We start from the raw sequence: 14000 nt of genomic DNA, 5'->3' as shown, positions 1-14000 counted from the left end.
GGGCCTCTGAACTCTTTGTTTGAGCTTCGGGGAAAGCAGACTCTGCTGCAGGACTGGTTCCCTGACAGAGCGAGCCTGGTGCTGCAGGGCCACCTTCCAGAAGGTGAGCCTCCCGACAGGGGCCAGTGCTGAGGGCAGAGGAGCCAACCGGGGTCAGAGTGAGCCTGGAGCTGCTGGGCCACCTGCCAGAAGGTGAGCCTCCCGACAGAGGCCAGTGAGGGCAGGGAAGCCAACCGGGGTCAGAGCGAGCCTGGAGCTGCTGGGCCACCTGCCAGAAGGTGAGCCTCCCGACAGAGGCCAGTGCTGAGGGCAGGGAAGCCAACCAGGGTCAGAGCGAGCCTGGAGCTGCTGGGCCACCTTCCAGAAGGTGAGCCTCCCGACAGAGGCCAGTGCTGAGGGCAGGGAAGCCAACCGGGGTCGGCTCGGGACCGAGAGTTCAAGCTAGCTAGCTCTTCCTTTGGACTTTTCAGCTTTTTAAACAGATAGATTCCCATTAATGCTTAGTTTTAGTTGTTTTTTCTCTTCCTTGCCATGGAAAGATTCCACTGGATAGAGAAACTGAGGCAGAAAAGCCCATTTCAACTTGGAAAATTTTCTTAACATGCCTACGGTTTAAGTCATAGTGTCCTAAGTCATTGAGACTAGGACACAGGTCACCTGATACCACAGGTCAGGAGAAGTAGGGAAGGGGAAAGAAAGAAAGGCTGGTGAGGTGCAATGAACAAGATGGAAGGGCAGTTGAGGGAGCCTTGAAGACCGGTTGAAGACCCTTGCTGTTTCCAATAACAACCTATCATTATTCATCATGTTATCTATCGCCTCTTTAGCTAAGTATATATATATTACTTAGATATTATTCCAGGTATTGGAGATACAGCAGTAAACAAAATAGGAAAAAATAATTCCTGTCTTTGTCGTGCTAACAATAATTTTACAGACATTTTTCATGACTATATCAAAAACATAAACATATCCAGAACGAACATTTCATGCTATAGACATGCCAGGGATTATACAAGGTGCTTTTATGTTAATTCCTTCACTTACTTCCAATACTATTCCTGTGACATAGGTTTTTTTTTTCTCATCTCATAAATGAGGAAAATAAAGTTGGAAAAGATTAAGTGGCTTGTTGAAGATCACACCATCTATAAGGGCACAATCTCCGCTGTCAAGTATGATATTTTGCTCACTAGACCACAGCTCAGTTTACCTACTGTATCACACACGTCTCCATTTCAGCACTTAATGTGTTTACTAAAACCCTGCAAAGCCCCTGGTATTATATAACACATGAATAAAGAACTTTATATGAAGCAATTTATTATCTTTTCTTGATCTGACTACTGCTCATTGGGTTAATATCTAGGACACGATCTCATATCTGTTTTCTTTATGAAACCTTGCATTGGTGTGCTAGAGTTGGTTTGAACTGCTTACAAGAGTTGACTGTTAAATTTTCAGAAAATTTGCAAGCCAGTTGACTTCATGTTGGTAACTTGAAATAGACCATGGTGGGAAAATTTATATCAAGGAAATAAACAAATGCTATAAATCAGGGCCTTATTTTGTATTCCTGGAGAACCTGCTCTATAAACACTTACTAGCACACTATTGCATTTAAGGCCCATCATCCACTCAATGGACAAATAGCATAGGAATCACTTTCTTGAATAAATTATTTAAAATACTGGCAAAATTCTTTGACTTGAAAGATTTTTTTCACTGCTCTAAATGTATTGAATATAATAACAGCATATAAGGGAACACCATGGATGCATGTAAATGCCCTTCCCAGTACACCACGGGGCTAACATGGTCATTATCTCATAGTTTCAGGACCACTGGTTTTAAAGCTTAATGCCACAATATACTTGTAATGGGGTTGCCTAGTGTCCTCCCCCAAATTCATGTCTAGCCAGAACCTTAAAATGTGAACTTATTGGGAAATGGGGTCTTTGCAGATGGTTTATGGTGGGACTTAAATGCAACGACTGGGGTCTTTATAAGAGAAAGGCAAGGGAGATTCAGACAGAGATACAGAGGGAAGTCAGCATGGGAAGACAAGCAGAAACTGGAGTGATGCAGTTACAAGCCAAGCAATGCCAAGGACTGCCAGCACCACCAGAAGCTAGAAGGACGTAAGGAAGGATTCCTCCCGAGAGCCGTCAGAAGAGCAGGCTGACACCTTGATTTTGGACTTCTAGCCCCCACAACTGTGAGACAATAAAATTCTGTTGCTTTAAACCACCCAGTTTGTGATAATCTGCTATGGCAGCCATAGGAAACTCAAACAATACCTAATGCAAATTTGTATATGCATAGTGCCAAAGAGAAAACAGGTAAAGGAGCCTAATGAGAATTTAATAAATTCCTTTCTGGCCTCTTGCTATCTATAAAATTTTCATAAGAAATCATGTGTTACATCTAAAAGTAAGCTTTTGGCATAGCATCTGTATTCAGTTACCTACCTTAACCCCAGAGAGAAGGAAAGGCATGGTGTAAATAGAGTGGAAGCAAAACCTATTAGTGAGGTTGTGTTGAAAATAAATGAGTGGACTGGTGAAGCTTTTGTGTAGATTCCTGGTTCCATAAACCAATTAGCAAAGTTGCCACTTAATACTCAAAATAATGTACGTGGGTATGTAAAAACAGAAGCAGCTATCACTTTTAAGTGTTTACTAAATGCAATGCATTGAACAATTCCATTTATACATATATATATCCTATGAAGTAGGTAGCATTTATCTGTGTTATATATGCAGAAACTGAGGCCTGGCCTGGTTTAATAACTGTGCTAATAAGTGGCAAAACTAGAAATCAACGTCATGCCCAGCCCTGCACTCACTGACTTCAGAGGAATGCTTTCAAACCTAAAAGTGTGGTCCACAAGCTGCCTGAACCTAACCCCAGACCTAGAACCTCTAAGTATAAGACCAGAACCCTGCAGCTTTATTACCTCCCTCCAGCACTTCAATTAGAAACCTGTCTCTCTCTCTTCTGCTTCCTATGTCTCACCCTTTCTTTCAAGTTTTCTGTCTCTCTGTGCTACATTCCACACAATTACTTCGGATTAATTATTCATTTTGATAATTCTTTCTTCTACTGTCTCTAATCTTGACTTTAACCCTTTGAGTTGAATCCTTTCAGCGATTATGATTTCCATTTGAAATCTTGCTTTTTTCCTCAGCATTAGGTTATAAGCCGTTTTTCATGAGGTACAGAGCCTTCGTAATTATTTTTTAAAACAGTGGCATAATATTCTATTCCCTGGTTATACCTACTCATTCATCTGTTGTTTGGAGTGGGTCCCAGTAATCTCTGTGCTTAGTATATTCTTACTGACTCTGATGCACCCCGAGGATAAGGAACCCCAGATTCAAAGGACTCCCACAAATAGAGACGGACTCTTAATGTTATGACAATTAATGGTTAAGAGTGTAGAATCTTAACTTACCCTGCCTGAATTGAAATCATGGGCTCCATCTCTGAAAGACTGTAAGACTCAGAGTAAGCTTCTTGACTTCTGTTGGTGAAATCAGTTTGTAAAATAGGATTTTTATGTTTGCTCACTTATAGTTTGCATTGGGGGCCGGACAGCACCAAGTATATGTGGTCTGTGAGACTGCAAATTACCTTCCTGCTTGGGAGGTGCTATTGTTTTGCTAATGTTTGCAAAAGGAGATGTTTTTCACACCAGAAAGTTTTGAACAGAAAGAGCAGAAGGAGAGGAGAGAAGCCATGTTTGCAGAGTGAGAGAGGAGAGAATGCAGAGTGCTGAAGAAGCAGCCAGTTTTTGCAGAGAGAGGAGGTGTGCAGATGGGGAACCAGAGCTGAGGGGCTTTGCGAGCTCTGCTGAAACTAGTGAGGCCTTTGATTCTAGGAGAAACCGGAGAAGATTCTCCTGGTTGTGGAACCGGAGAATGTGTCAGTGGCTTTGGGAGCTCTCTGTGTTTGCTCGTCGGCCAGTGCGAGACTTTAATAAAGGAACAGCCCACTCTCCTTCGGCTCCGCTGTTTCTTTCCTGTCTGCCTGAATCCAGTGAGAACCTGAATGCGCACGACCACGATGGCTGCAACTCCTGGCCTTACAACTTCCTAGGCTTCAGTGTCCTCGTTTTTTGAGTGAGGACCATAGACCCCACCTCAGTGGATTGCTGCCATGATTAAATGTGATGATATAAATAAGCGCAATGAACTCTTCCTGTAATCCCTCTGTTGGGTAGATGAGGAACTAAAGGTGAGAGTCACTGTTTGTGAAAATCTGCATGCACTTCCAGTCGGCCCTTATGAGACCTTGGTGACGTAAATGTAGGTTCGAGGATTCTGACCTGGAATCTGTCTGGAGTCTGAGGGAGGAGACTGAGACTGCAGGGTGGTTTGCAGCCTCCCCTCTAGATCTGCTGACAGGCTGAGAAAGTCTGTCTGAGGAGGAGGGGTTACACATTTGGGGCTGGAGTGCTTTAGCATATTCTTACCTTATCAAGAAGAATAATCAGCATGTGAGTTAATGAGACCTGAAAACCAGAATCAAATGAGATGCTATACAATAATCACTGGGACCCTGGGGTTAGAAGAAGACATCAAAGATTTGCTTCAGAGCAAATGAGTTGTCACAGGAATAATCATGCATTTAAGGAAAAGTAGAGGGGAGAAAAACGGGAACGGCCAACAGAGGAAGGTTACCACGCCAGGACCGACAAAAACAAAACGAAAATTCAAACAATTTTCAAATTCAAGGAGCTTATGGTTCTACTCATTTTCAAGGATTTTCACAGCTCTGACCTGCATTGGAGGTTTCCTCTAGTAAGTAGCTTCCTCTAGTTTATAACAGAGACTATGAATACATACAGCAAAATTAGAGGGCTATTTTTTAATTTTTAGTTTATTGTGCTGACATGGTTTCAAGTGTCCCACTCAATATAACACCCTCTACACACCCATTGGGCCCTCCGTTCCCCATGCAAACAAAGAGGTCTATTTTTAAAAACATTCTACAAGGCAATATTTTGATCTAGGGGCCAAATAAAAAACTTCTGAACTACTTGAAAGAAAAATTACCTAGAAGTCTAGATTGTGGTTAAACATGGGAGTTTTTTCTGATTGTTTAGAGCAGGATCAGACAGTCTTCACTGAATACTTGTTAAGTGAGTTGTTTTCTGCTTTTTGGCTTTAATCATTATTAGACAATTTCATGTTTAATCAGCAGCTCTATGGAAGAGCAAGAGAGGAAAGCAGTGAAACCCGTTGATACCAAGCCTCCCCTCTTTTCTACCCTACGCCACAGTGAGCAGAGGCTTTGCTGGGCTTTGTGTTGAGAAATCTAAAGTATTTCAACTGGCTTTAAAAGAATTTTAAAAATGCAAAAATATAAACATAAGATGAAAAAGTACAAAAATATAAAATGAAAAACGTTTAAAGATCTCTCTCTCTCTCTCTCTCTCTCTCTCTCTCTCTATATATATATATATATATATATATATATGCACACACCAGTTTTTTTTTAATTGGTTGCTGTCAAAAAGCTTAAGTAACATGTACTCTACAGCACTGGCTTTTAACCATGTTCGGGTCCTGCCTTTTGAGGATCTATTCAGGGGTCCCCAAACTTTTTACACAGGGGGCCTGTTCACTGTCCCTCAGACCGTTGGAGGGCTGCCACATACAGTGCTCCTCTCACTGACCACCAATGAAAGAGGTGCCCCTTCAGGAAGTGCGGCGGGGGCTGGATAAATTATCTCATAGGGCGGCATGAGGCCTGTGGGCCGGGCCGTAGTTTGGGGACGCCTGAATCTGATAAAAGGTGTATTCACATAAAATCTGCATATAAAACCAGAAGTCCAAAATCCCTCTGACACCACCAGAAGGGATCCAGGCCACAAAGCCCTTCTCTTCACTACGTATAGCACAGGTCTCTGTACAAAAAAATGGTGATTTTCCTTATTAACATATGCAAATAGTGAACAGTTTAGGAGTCTGAATGAAAATTTTAATAAATGCTATGAACTAGGTTCTATACACTTGCCTAACTGATTGTTGGTGATCTTCTTCCCTGCTATTTTTAGTAATTGAAACAGATTAAATTATTCAAAGTTGATATTACAACTAGATCCTTAAAATGGCGAGCATCTCATATCAGACAAGTCCACACAGAGGAAAGGGAGATTATGCAAGGATATGTGATATCCTTAAATGCCCTAGCAGATCAGCCAGTCTTCATCTGACCTTGACAGAAATTTAGCCTTTAGGATTTTAAAGTGAGAGGCACCAGGAATTGACTTTAAAAAGTTAATTGGGGGCTGAGGGAACAATAAAAAAAGCTGCTGTTGACCTAAACATTTCATCACGTGCCTCCTGTTAACATAAAACACTCAGGAAAGAAAACAGGTGAGAACCAGCTTTCAGAAAACATTTGATTAAAAATAGTTACATGAGCTATGTTTCAAGTTGTAGCCCACTGCATTTGATATTTATAACTAAAGAGAAAATAAGCATACCACAGGCAAGCTATCTGTGTTTTAGAATCAGGGTCACTGATGCCGATTCCTGTTTGGCATGGGGTGAGCCACACCAGAGGATGTCCCATCAGCTGAGAACGGGAGCTTTCTGCCGCTGTGGAAGAGAATCAGGGTTCCAGAGCCCCGTGTGGCTGCTCCTTTGGGCACCTTTCCACTTCTGTGAAGAGGAAGGCAGTTTGTTTGATTAATAAAAATCTCATGCATAACTTTTGGGAAAAAGAGGGAAATGAGCCTTCCCTGGCACTCCTTGCTGAGTCAGAAACAGGCAAGGACAAGCCTGGCCTTAAGGAAGAAGGTACTGGTGCTTTTCTGCCAGCCTCTGCCATTAGGAGCCCGATGAAATCAGAACTAGGCAAATGTTATAGGACAGCATAATAAATCACTGTGTGTTCAACAGGAAACTCTTCTTTTTTAAAAAGAGCAAGACATGAGTTAGACTGCATATTTACTTTATCTAGCTTCATCTCTATTATTATTGTTTGCTGTAAGAGACAGAATAAACTCCACATTGTTTTATTTAGATGATAAAGAGGAATCAATGGGATCAAAGTGAACACTAATCCTCAATGGAGCCTAGTTTTAACTCTTATTTGCCCTGAAAAAGGATGAAGCCTAGCCCTGGCTGGTTTGCTCAGTGGATGGCGCACCAGCTGTGCAGGCGGACATCCTGGGTTCAATCCCCGGGCAGGGCACACAAGAGAAGTGGCCATCTGCTGCTTTGCTCTTCTTCCCTCCCCTCCTCTCTCTCTTCCCCTCTCACAGCCAGTGGTCCGGCTGGTTCGAGCTTGGGCGCTAATAGCTCGGTTGATTTAAGCATCAGCCGCAGATGGGGGCGGGGGATTTGCCAGTGGATCCTAATTGGGCACATGTGAAAGTCCGTCTCACTACCTGCCCTCCTCTTACTTAAAAAGAAAAATAAAACAAAAAGAAAAAGGATGAAGCCAGTAGAAACATTTCAGAGAATGAAAGCTCAGAATAATGAATGGGGAGGGCTTTAGATGTAACTGTTCTATTTTCAAAAGAGGGAGAAAGCACAGAGGTGAATATGGTCAAATGTTAAATGTATTAAATTGAGATCATAATACATCGTGTCTATTATATCAGTTTTATAATGTTCTATATGCTTGACATCTTGTATAATTAAAACCAATTTTTGGAAGAGAATGTGAAGACTTATCCAGACTCTAGAAAGCTAACTGCGGTTCTCTGACAGGAAAGAAACATGCAGAGCACCAGATGGCTCAGCAGCCTGAGTTCTAGAAACAATCTCGACAGGGTGAGAGTGTCCAAGCTAGCCTACACCAAGCTTATCTGAAATAGGGTTCTAAACATGGGACAAAATTTTAATAGGTAAAGGAGGATTGGGGTAGCCTCCTGGAGTTGGTTTTAAAATATTTTAACTTGAGGTATATTTAGACAATCAGCAAGAGAGTAAATCAAGCAGATTATAAATTTACGTGGCCTGGAAGTACAGTTAGGGGTCTGCACTCCCAAACCACAGCCTGCTTCAAGAGCTTTCAGGTCAGACGCAACCCTGCTGCTGCCTGCATATGACTGAGCGAGTGCACGCTGAACCACCTGCCTTCCAGGGCTCTCAAGGGAGTGGTGTGATCTCACAGAGGCATTATGGGAAAAGAGAGGGAGGTTAGAGGGGGCAGAAGAGTAAGAGGCTGTGCACAGGTGAGGAAAAGGCAGAGCCCGTAACATTTTACCGTTAAGCTTGAATAAATGTACTTTATTAAATACGTAGGTATGTAAATCTTGGAAATATCATTTTTTTCCTCAGTAAATTAAATTTTCTCCCTTTGAAGTCCCTGTGGAATGGATTCTTGGAGCGAGTGGGGGCACTCTCCATTCTAGCTCCCTCCTCCAGAAGGGTGAGTGAGGACCATTCCACCTGTGCTCCCACTGCTCACACACAGCTGTTCTGCAGGTTCACAGCCTTGGCTGAACCCATCTCCACTTTCACTTTCTCTTCTGTTAAGTTTATGCCAAGAGCCGACAGAACTCCTGTGTTAACTTTCAGATATGCAGTTATCATGGAATATGGAATATTTTAAATGTTTTTTCTTCTCTTTTTTATCTTTCTGCTTAATATCTAACTACACCAGCTCAGAGATTCTGGAAGAAATTATACAGTCACCATGATCATCATCTTGGAAATAAGTATCTTCCGATAACCAGGAAATGTATATTTGCAAAATAACATATTGAGGCAATCCTTATGTGCTACGGCTTTAGAGTAGAAAAGTAAGCAAAGGACAAAGGTTAAGGCCGACTCGATGCTGCACCAGATCAGTGGTTTTCAAGTAGGGCGGTTTTGCACCCCCACCCCCGAGGGGGCATTTGGCAATGTCTGGAGACATTTTTGGTTGTCACAGCTGTAGGGTAGTTGTTGGCATCTTGCGGGTAGCAGCCAGGGATGCTGCTGAATATCCTGCAATGCCCTGGAAAGCCCCTTACAAGAGCGTTTTCAGGCCCAAAAGGTCAACAGGGCTGAGTCTGTGAAGGCCTGATCTAGCCGTGTCTGCCCGCTGCTGCCCTCACCGCCTCCCACAGTGGGCGCCTAGGTAGCTACTGCAGAGGACAGAGTCAAGTGTAAAGGTCCTCCTGTAAGATATATACACCGAGTGCGAGTCTTTCCTGTGCCTGAATTTTACAGGGCAAAGGGACTTAAAATCCCCTTGTAAACTGGAAGGTTACCCTCAGCTACCTATTATGAAAAGACTACTGAAAATAATATTGGGAAAAGAATTCTGGAAAAAAATATCTCACGGCGTCTCTTTCTCTTCCTCCTCCTCATTTTTTGAACAAGAGTTTCTAAGATAAATAAAATTACTTCCTTTAACTATTACGAACAGCAGAGTCATTTAAACTTTCAGTAAATGATGATAGACTTACTAGGAGAACAATGCCAGTTTGTAACAGATTCTCTAAACTACTCTTCTTTTTCTTACAACTGGGTAAAATGCTTAATGCTCAATACATATATGTTGAGTTAGTGAATAAAAAAATAAATGAGTGAAATAATAAAGCTGTAGCTGAAGTTTAATAATGACCAATTTACACATTTGTATTTTGACTTCCTTTATTATTAGTTGCTTACATACCTGTATTTCCCACTAAGTATTAAACTCATTGATACTAAAACTATAAATTGACAAGAACACCTAATGTCCATTTGGTTGTTTCATTTCTAATTATTTCGTAAATATAAGGCAGCAACCCTACAGGAGAAGGAGGTGTGAAGACTGAGCATAATTGGATGCATAAAGCTTTTCACTAGATAATAAATTTACAACAAAGTTAATGCTATGTATTTGTTAGTATCAATGATTGTTACTCAGCTACGAAAGATCAGAGCAACAAAATAGTTCATGAAAATACCATAATTTATATTTCTGTACAGAATTTTGTTACGTATTTCTTCAGTAGTTAAATCAGTGTAAATGCCGATAACATGTATTTTTCAATTATTCTTATCACAAGTACACACATGAACACATACAACATTTATATATATGGCACACATGTGTTAGAAAGGTAAGTGCTGGATGGATCTGGCTACCTAATATCTGAGTGCCCTTTGTCCCCCGAGCCTCTCTTTTTCTTGATTCCATAGTTATAATTCACTGCCCCTTGTTTCACCATTGTCCCCCTATGCCCTGTTTCCTAGATCCCTGTCCCCAGCACCTCAAATGCACACAATCCAAGTGAGAGTTCTGTGAGCAATAGTCAGCTATAGGATAAAAAGCCACCAGTCTGTGAGAAAGGCAAGTTAATTCTTCTCTCTGAGCCTCAGTTTCTTCATGGGCATTAAATTACATGGTTAACTTACCAGAGTTGTTACGAAGATTAAAAGAGGTAATGTATACAAAACACGCAGCAAAACTTTGGTGCTTAATAAATGCTGGTTCCTTTATTTAATTTCCTTATCTTGATTCAAAAGGACTGAGAAGCCCTGGCTGGCTGGCTCAGCAGTAGAGCGTCGGCCCCGCACGTGGAAGTCCCGAGTTCAATTCCCGGTCAGGGCACACAGGAGAAGTGCACATCTGCTTCTTCACCCCTCCCCCTCTCCTTCCTTGCTCTCTCTCTCTTCCCCTCCTGCAGCCAAAGCTCCTCTGGAGCAAAGTTGTCCCGGGTGCTGAGGACAGCTCCATGGCCTCCACCTCAGGCGCCAGCTGCAGCAGAGCAACGCCCTAGATGGGCAGAGCATCGCCCCCTGGTGGGCATACCGGGTGGATCCTGGTTAGGCGCATGAGGGAGTCTGTTTCACTGCCTCCCCACTTCTAACTTCAGAAAAATACAAAAAAAAAAAAAATAGGACTGAGACCATAGACGGTGGTCTCCTGTGGGCTAATCACATCATATATACCCTCCCTATGACCCTGAATAAGAAAAACATCTTTCATTCAACAGGATAGCTCGAAGACTTAAAATGCATATGTGATTTGGTAGGACCCAAACTCTACAATATGGGTCGGTGTCACTCAAAAGGTAAGGAATAACATTACAGTATGTTGTTTTTTGTTTTGGAACAGGGTTAAGAAATTAGAAAGGTCTGGGCTAGAAGTGGGGAATGAGGAAAGGGAGAAAACCAAATACAAGCCTGGCAAAACCAAAGACAAATTTCCTTGACATCATGATTTTACAGAGGGCCTGAACTGTTGCCCTTCACCTATTCACAAAAACAAACAAACGAAAAGACTGAGGGCAACAGTGTGTCACATCCTAAGGGGCACGCACACCTCAATGCGAACTAAATTGATAATCTTCTGCTGAAGCCTTGAATTATTGAACAAATTCAAATTTTTATAAACAATGATATTGCAACTGTTGACTGGCTTATCTGCAAAAACTATTATAGATCAGTCTATAAAATATGACACCATTTATGAAAATAAAAAACCAAGTTAACTTAGAGAAAGATATTCTTCTGAAATGAACAAACAAAAGGACCCTGAAGACGTGTAGAGGGCTTGCCCAAGCACACCACAGGCATATCATCACAGAGCACATTCCCAGCATCCCACATGTCAATGGACATCTGCTAAGCAGAGACTCAATGATACTTCCAGGCTCTCTGTAGGGCTCTTATCTATGTATGTCTTCTCATTTAATTTCTAAGAGACTCTAAATATATATATACCATCACTATTTCTGCATTTTACACATTAGGGCACAGAGGTTTAGAAGTGTTGGTTGATCTAGTCAAAGCCATGCAGACAGTAACAGTTTGGATCTGAATTCATGACCTTAAATACTATGCTATATAACCATACACTCAGTCACGTTTCATTTTTCAATAAATCTCTCAAGAGCTGAAATTAAGCACTTCTTTCAAAGACTTACTAAAGAGCCAAGAAGTAGATAATTAAAAAACCCTTAAAGGTGATCAAGTAATAGTAAAACTTGTTTAGCTATTGTTGAAGTAATTTCTATTAAATGGAAATAATGAAGTTTTAAAATCTGTCAGTTCTATTGCTAAGAGAAAAATTTTTATTTAAAAATTATAATAATCACATGAGTATTTCAATTGAGGGGCAAAAGCAAATTGTATTCATGTAAAACAGTTCACCACTTTCACACCTAGGAAATCAAATCTTCCAAATCCACATGGAAGGATATCATGAACTTACTTTGACCTGAGGGTAGGACTTCTTGTTCTTCTCACTAGATGCACCAGGGAGTCCACCATGGGATGGGCCTTCACAGACATACCGGAAACGAAATCCTCTCTGCAAAGGTGAGCACACACAGCTAACTAGTTTGAGAAATACTTACTGAAAAGCACTGGTACGAAGTTATATACAAATTTTTAATTCTTTTGTGTATTAGATGAGAAAAAAACCCAAGAGATATGTGAAAGCGGATTGCGTAAATGAGAACCATTTTCCCCATAATTTTATTTATTGTGAACATTGAGGTTAACTGATATTTGTGTACTGAGCTGTAGCTTAGAAGCCAGGTCCCTGACCCTGCAGAAACTCTCTGCCAGGCATACACAGAGAGTGAACTGCTGAAGAGTTACATAGCGTAAGCCCTCGGACTGGACGTGTTACAGCTTGTTTGAACCAGAGCCTCTTCATCTCAAATTGCTGCCGCCACGCTCTGAACTTGGCCGTATCACTTCAAGTTATGCTTCCTTGACTCTTACTTAAAGGAATTCCTTTATCTACTCTGATTACAGTTGGTTCAGGAGGGAACACAGAAATGCCTTGTTAAATATAGCACTTCAGTGTTGTAGAACATCTTACGCTAGACTCCGCATTTGTCCAGCTCTCAATAATTCAGAAGATTTTTTATTTTATGATTATTGATATTATCAAGCTCAAGCCTTCTATATGAACTGATCTGAATGAGTCTCAAACTAGTCTATTGAAATATTTTTAACTAAGAATTTTACAACTACTATAAATCAATGTAAAGACATTGATTTCAGGGATCATTTCTATAGTTTATAAATCAATGTAGAATTAGCTGGAAGTCTTCACTATGTGAACTACTGAGGGCTGACAAACACCTAAATCCCATGTGTTTTAACCAATACAAATTAGATTAGTCTAGAGTATCTTTAATGTATTTCTTAGTTCTAACATTTTATGCTTTACAAAGCTAACTTATAATTTGTGTACATATTTGTATACAAAAAATAAAACAAAGAAAATTATGAGAATGGATTTTATAATAATATTAAGGGAACCTTCGATGTATTTCCTGAAAGACACCTTTGTAATGATGTAAGTCAATCTAGTAGTTTATAATTAAATAGTCACTAACCAGATGGTTTTCGTTTTTTTCAAATTCACCCTTTGGTGAAAAGATTATGTTAATATACTAATACTCTCATATTTCATTTATTTTTATTGTGGGACTAAGTTCAGCTAAACAATGCCAGAGCACTGGACCATGAGGAGCTCTGCACACCCACTACTAGCTGGTAGGGGCTTCACCCTGCACCCTCCAAGCAACTGTGATGCTGGCAAGCACAAAGGTTTTAACAGCTTTGAGCTCACTGATCAATGTGAAATTTCTGCCCACCTTAGACTGCACTGTAGTTTATTATTCCTCACACAGGGCTTTGGGAAACAGTCTCTGAGGGGTCCAGGGGCCCTGAATGAATTTAAACCTCTGGCATCTGGAACATCTGTCTCCATACTCTCTGAGATCTTACTGATTTGCAAAGAGGATCAGCACTAAAGCATGCTTCATGAGGTGAGTAAGGCGTGTTGCAAATTCTCTAGTGAAGGAGAGTGCCTCAAGTCACAGGTGGGTCCGGAGCATATGATCAGCTCAGCAAACTGGGGCCAACATACTAGGGAAGTGTCTTTTAGAGGCAAGTCTTTCATTTGGCCTTTCAAAAAATTCAAACTAAAAAATAAGTTACAAATTCAGCCTTATACTTTTTGTAGACAAAAGTTGTGGCTTATTTTGATTAATTAAATGAAATTCTTAAAGGCATGAAAAAGCATCAGCATATGCA

General features: G+C 40.9%; 1 protein-coding gene across 3 annotated transcripts in view; it reads right to left on the bottom strand.

Annotated features, from left to right (window-relative positions):
• The window catches only part of NFKB1 (nuclear factor kappa B subunit 1), a 131241-nt gene that overhangs the window by 83861 nt on the left and 33380 nt on the right, over nucleotides 1-14000 (bottom strand). For all 3 annotated transcript variants that reach the window (XM_066384707.1, XM_066384708.1, XM_066384709.1), the window contains one exon: nucleotides 12157-12255. In XM_066384707.1, the coding sequence (XP_066240804.1) occupies nucleotides 12157-12255 (99 nt within the window). The remainder of the gene's footprint in view (nucleotides 1-12156; nucleotides 12256-14000) is intronic.

Source organism: Saccopteryx leptura, chromosome 5 (genome assembly GCF_036850995.1).
Source record: "Saccopteryx leptura isolate mSacLep1 chromosome 5, mSacLep1_pri_phased_curated, whole genome shotgun sequence".
NCBI classification, from domain to species: domain Eukaryota; kingdom Metazoa; phylum Chordata; class Mammalia; order Chiroptera; family Emballonuridae; genus Saccopteryx; species Saccopteryx leptura.
This window is presented reverse-complemented; position numbering and strand designations above follow the sequence as displayed.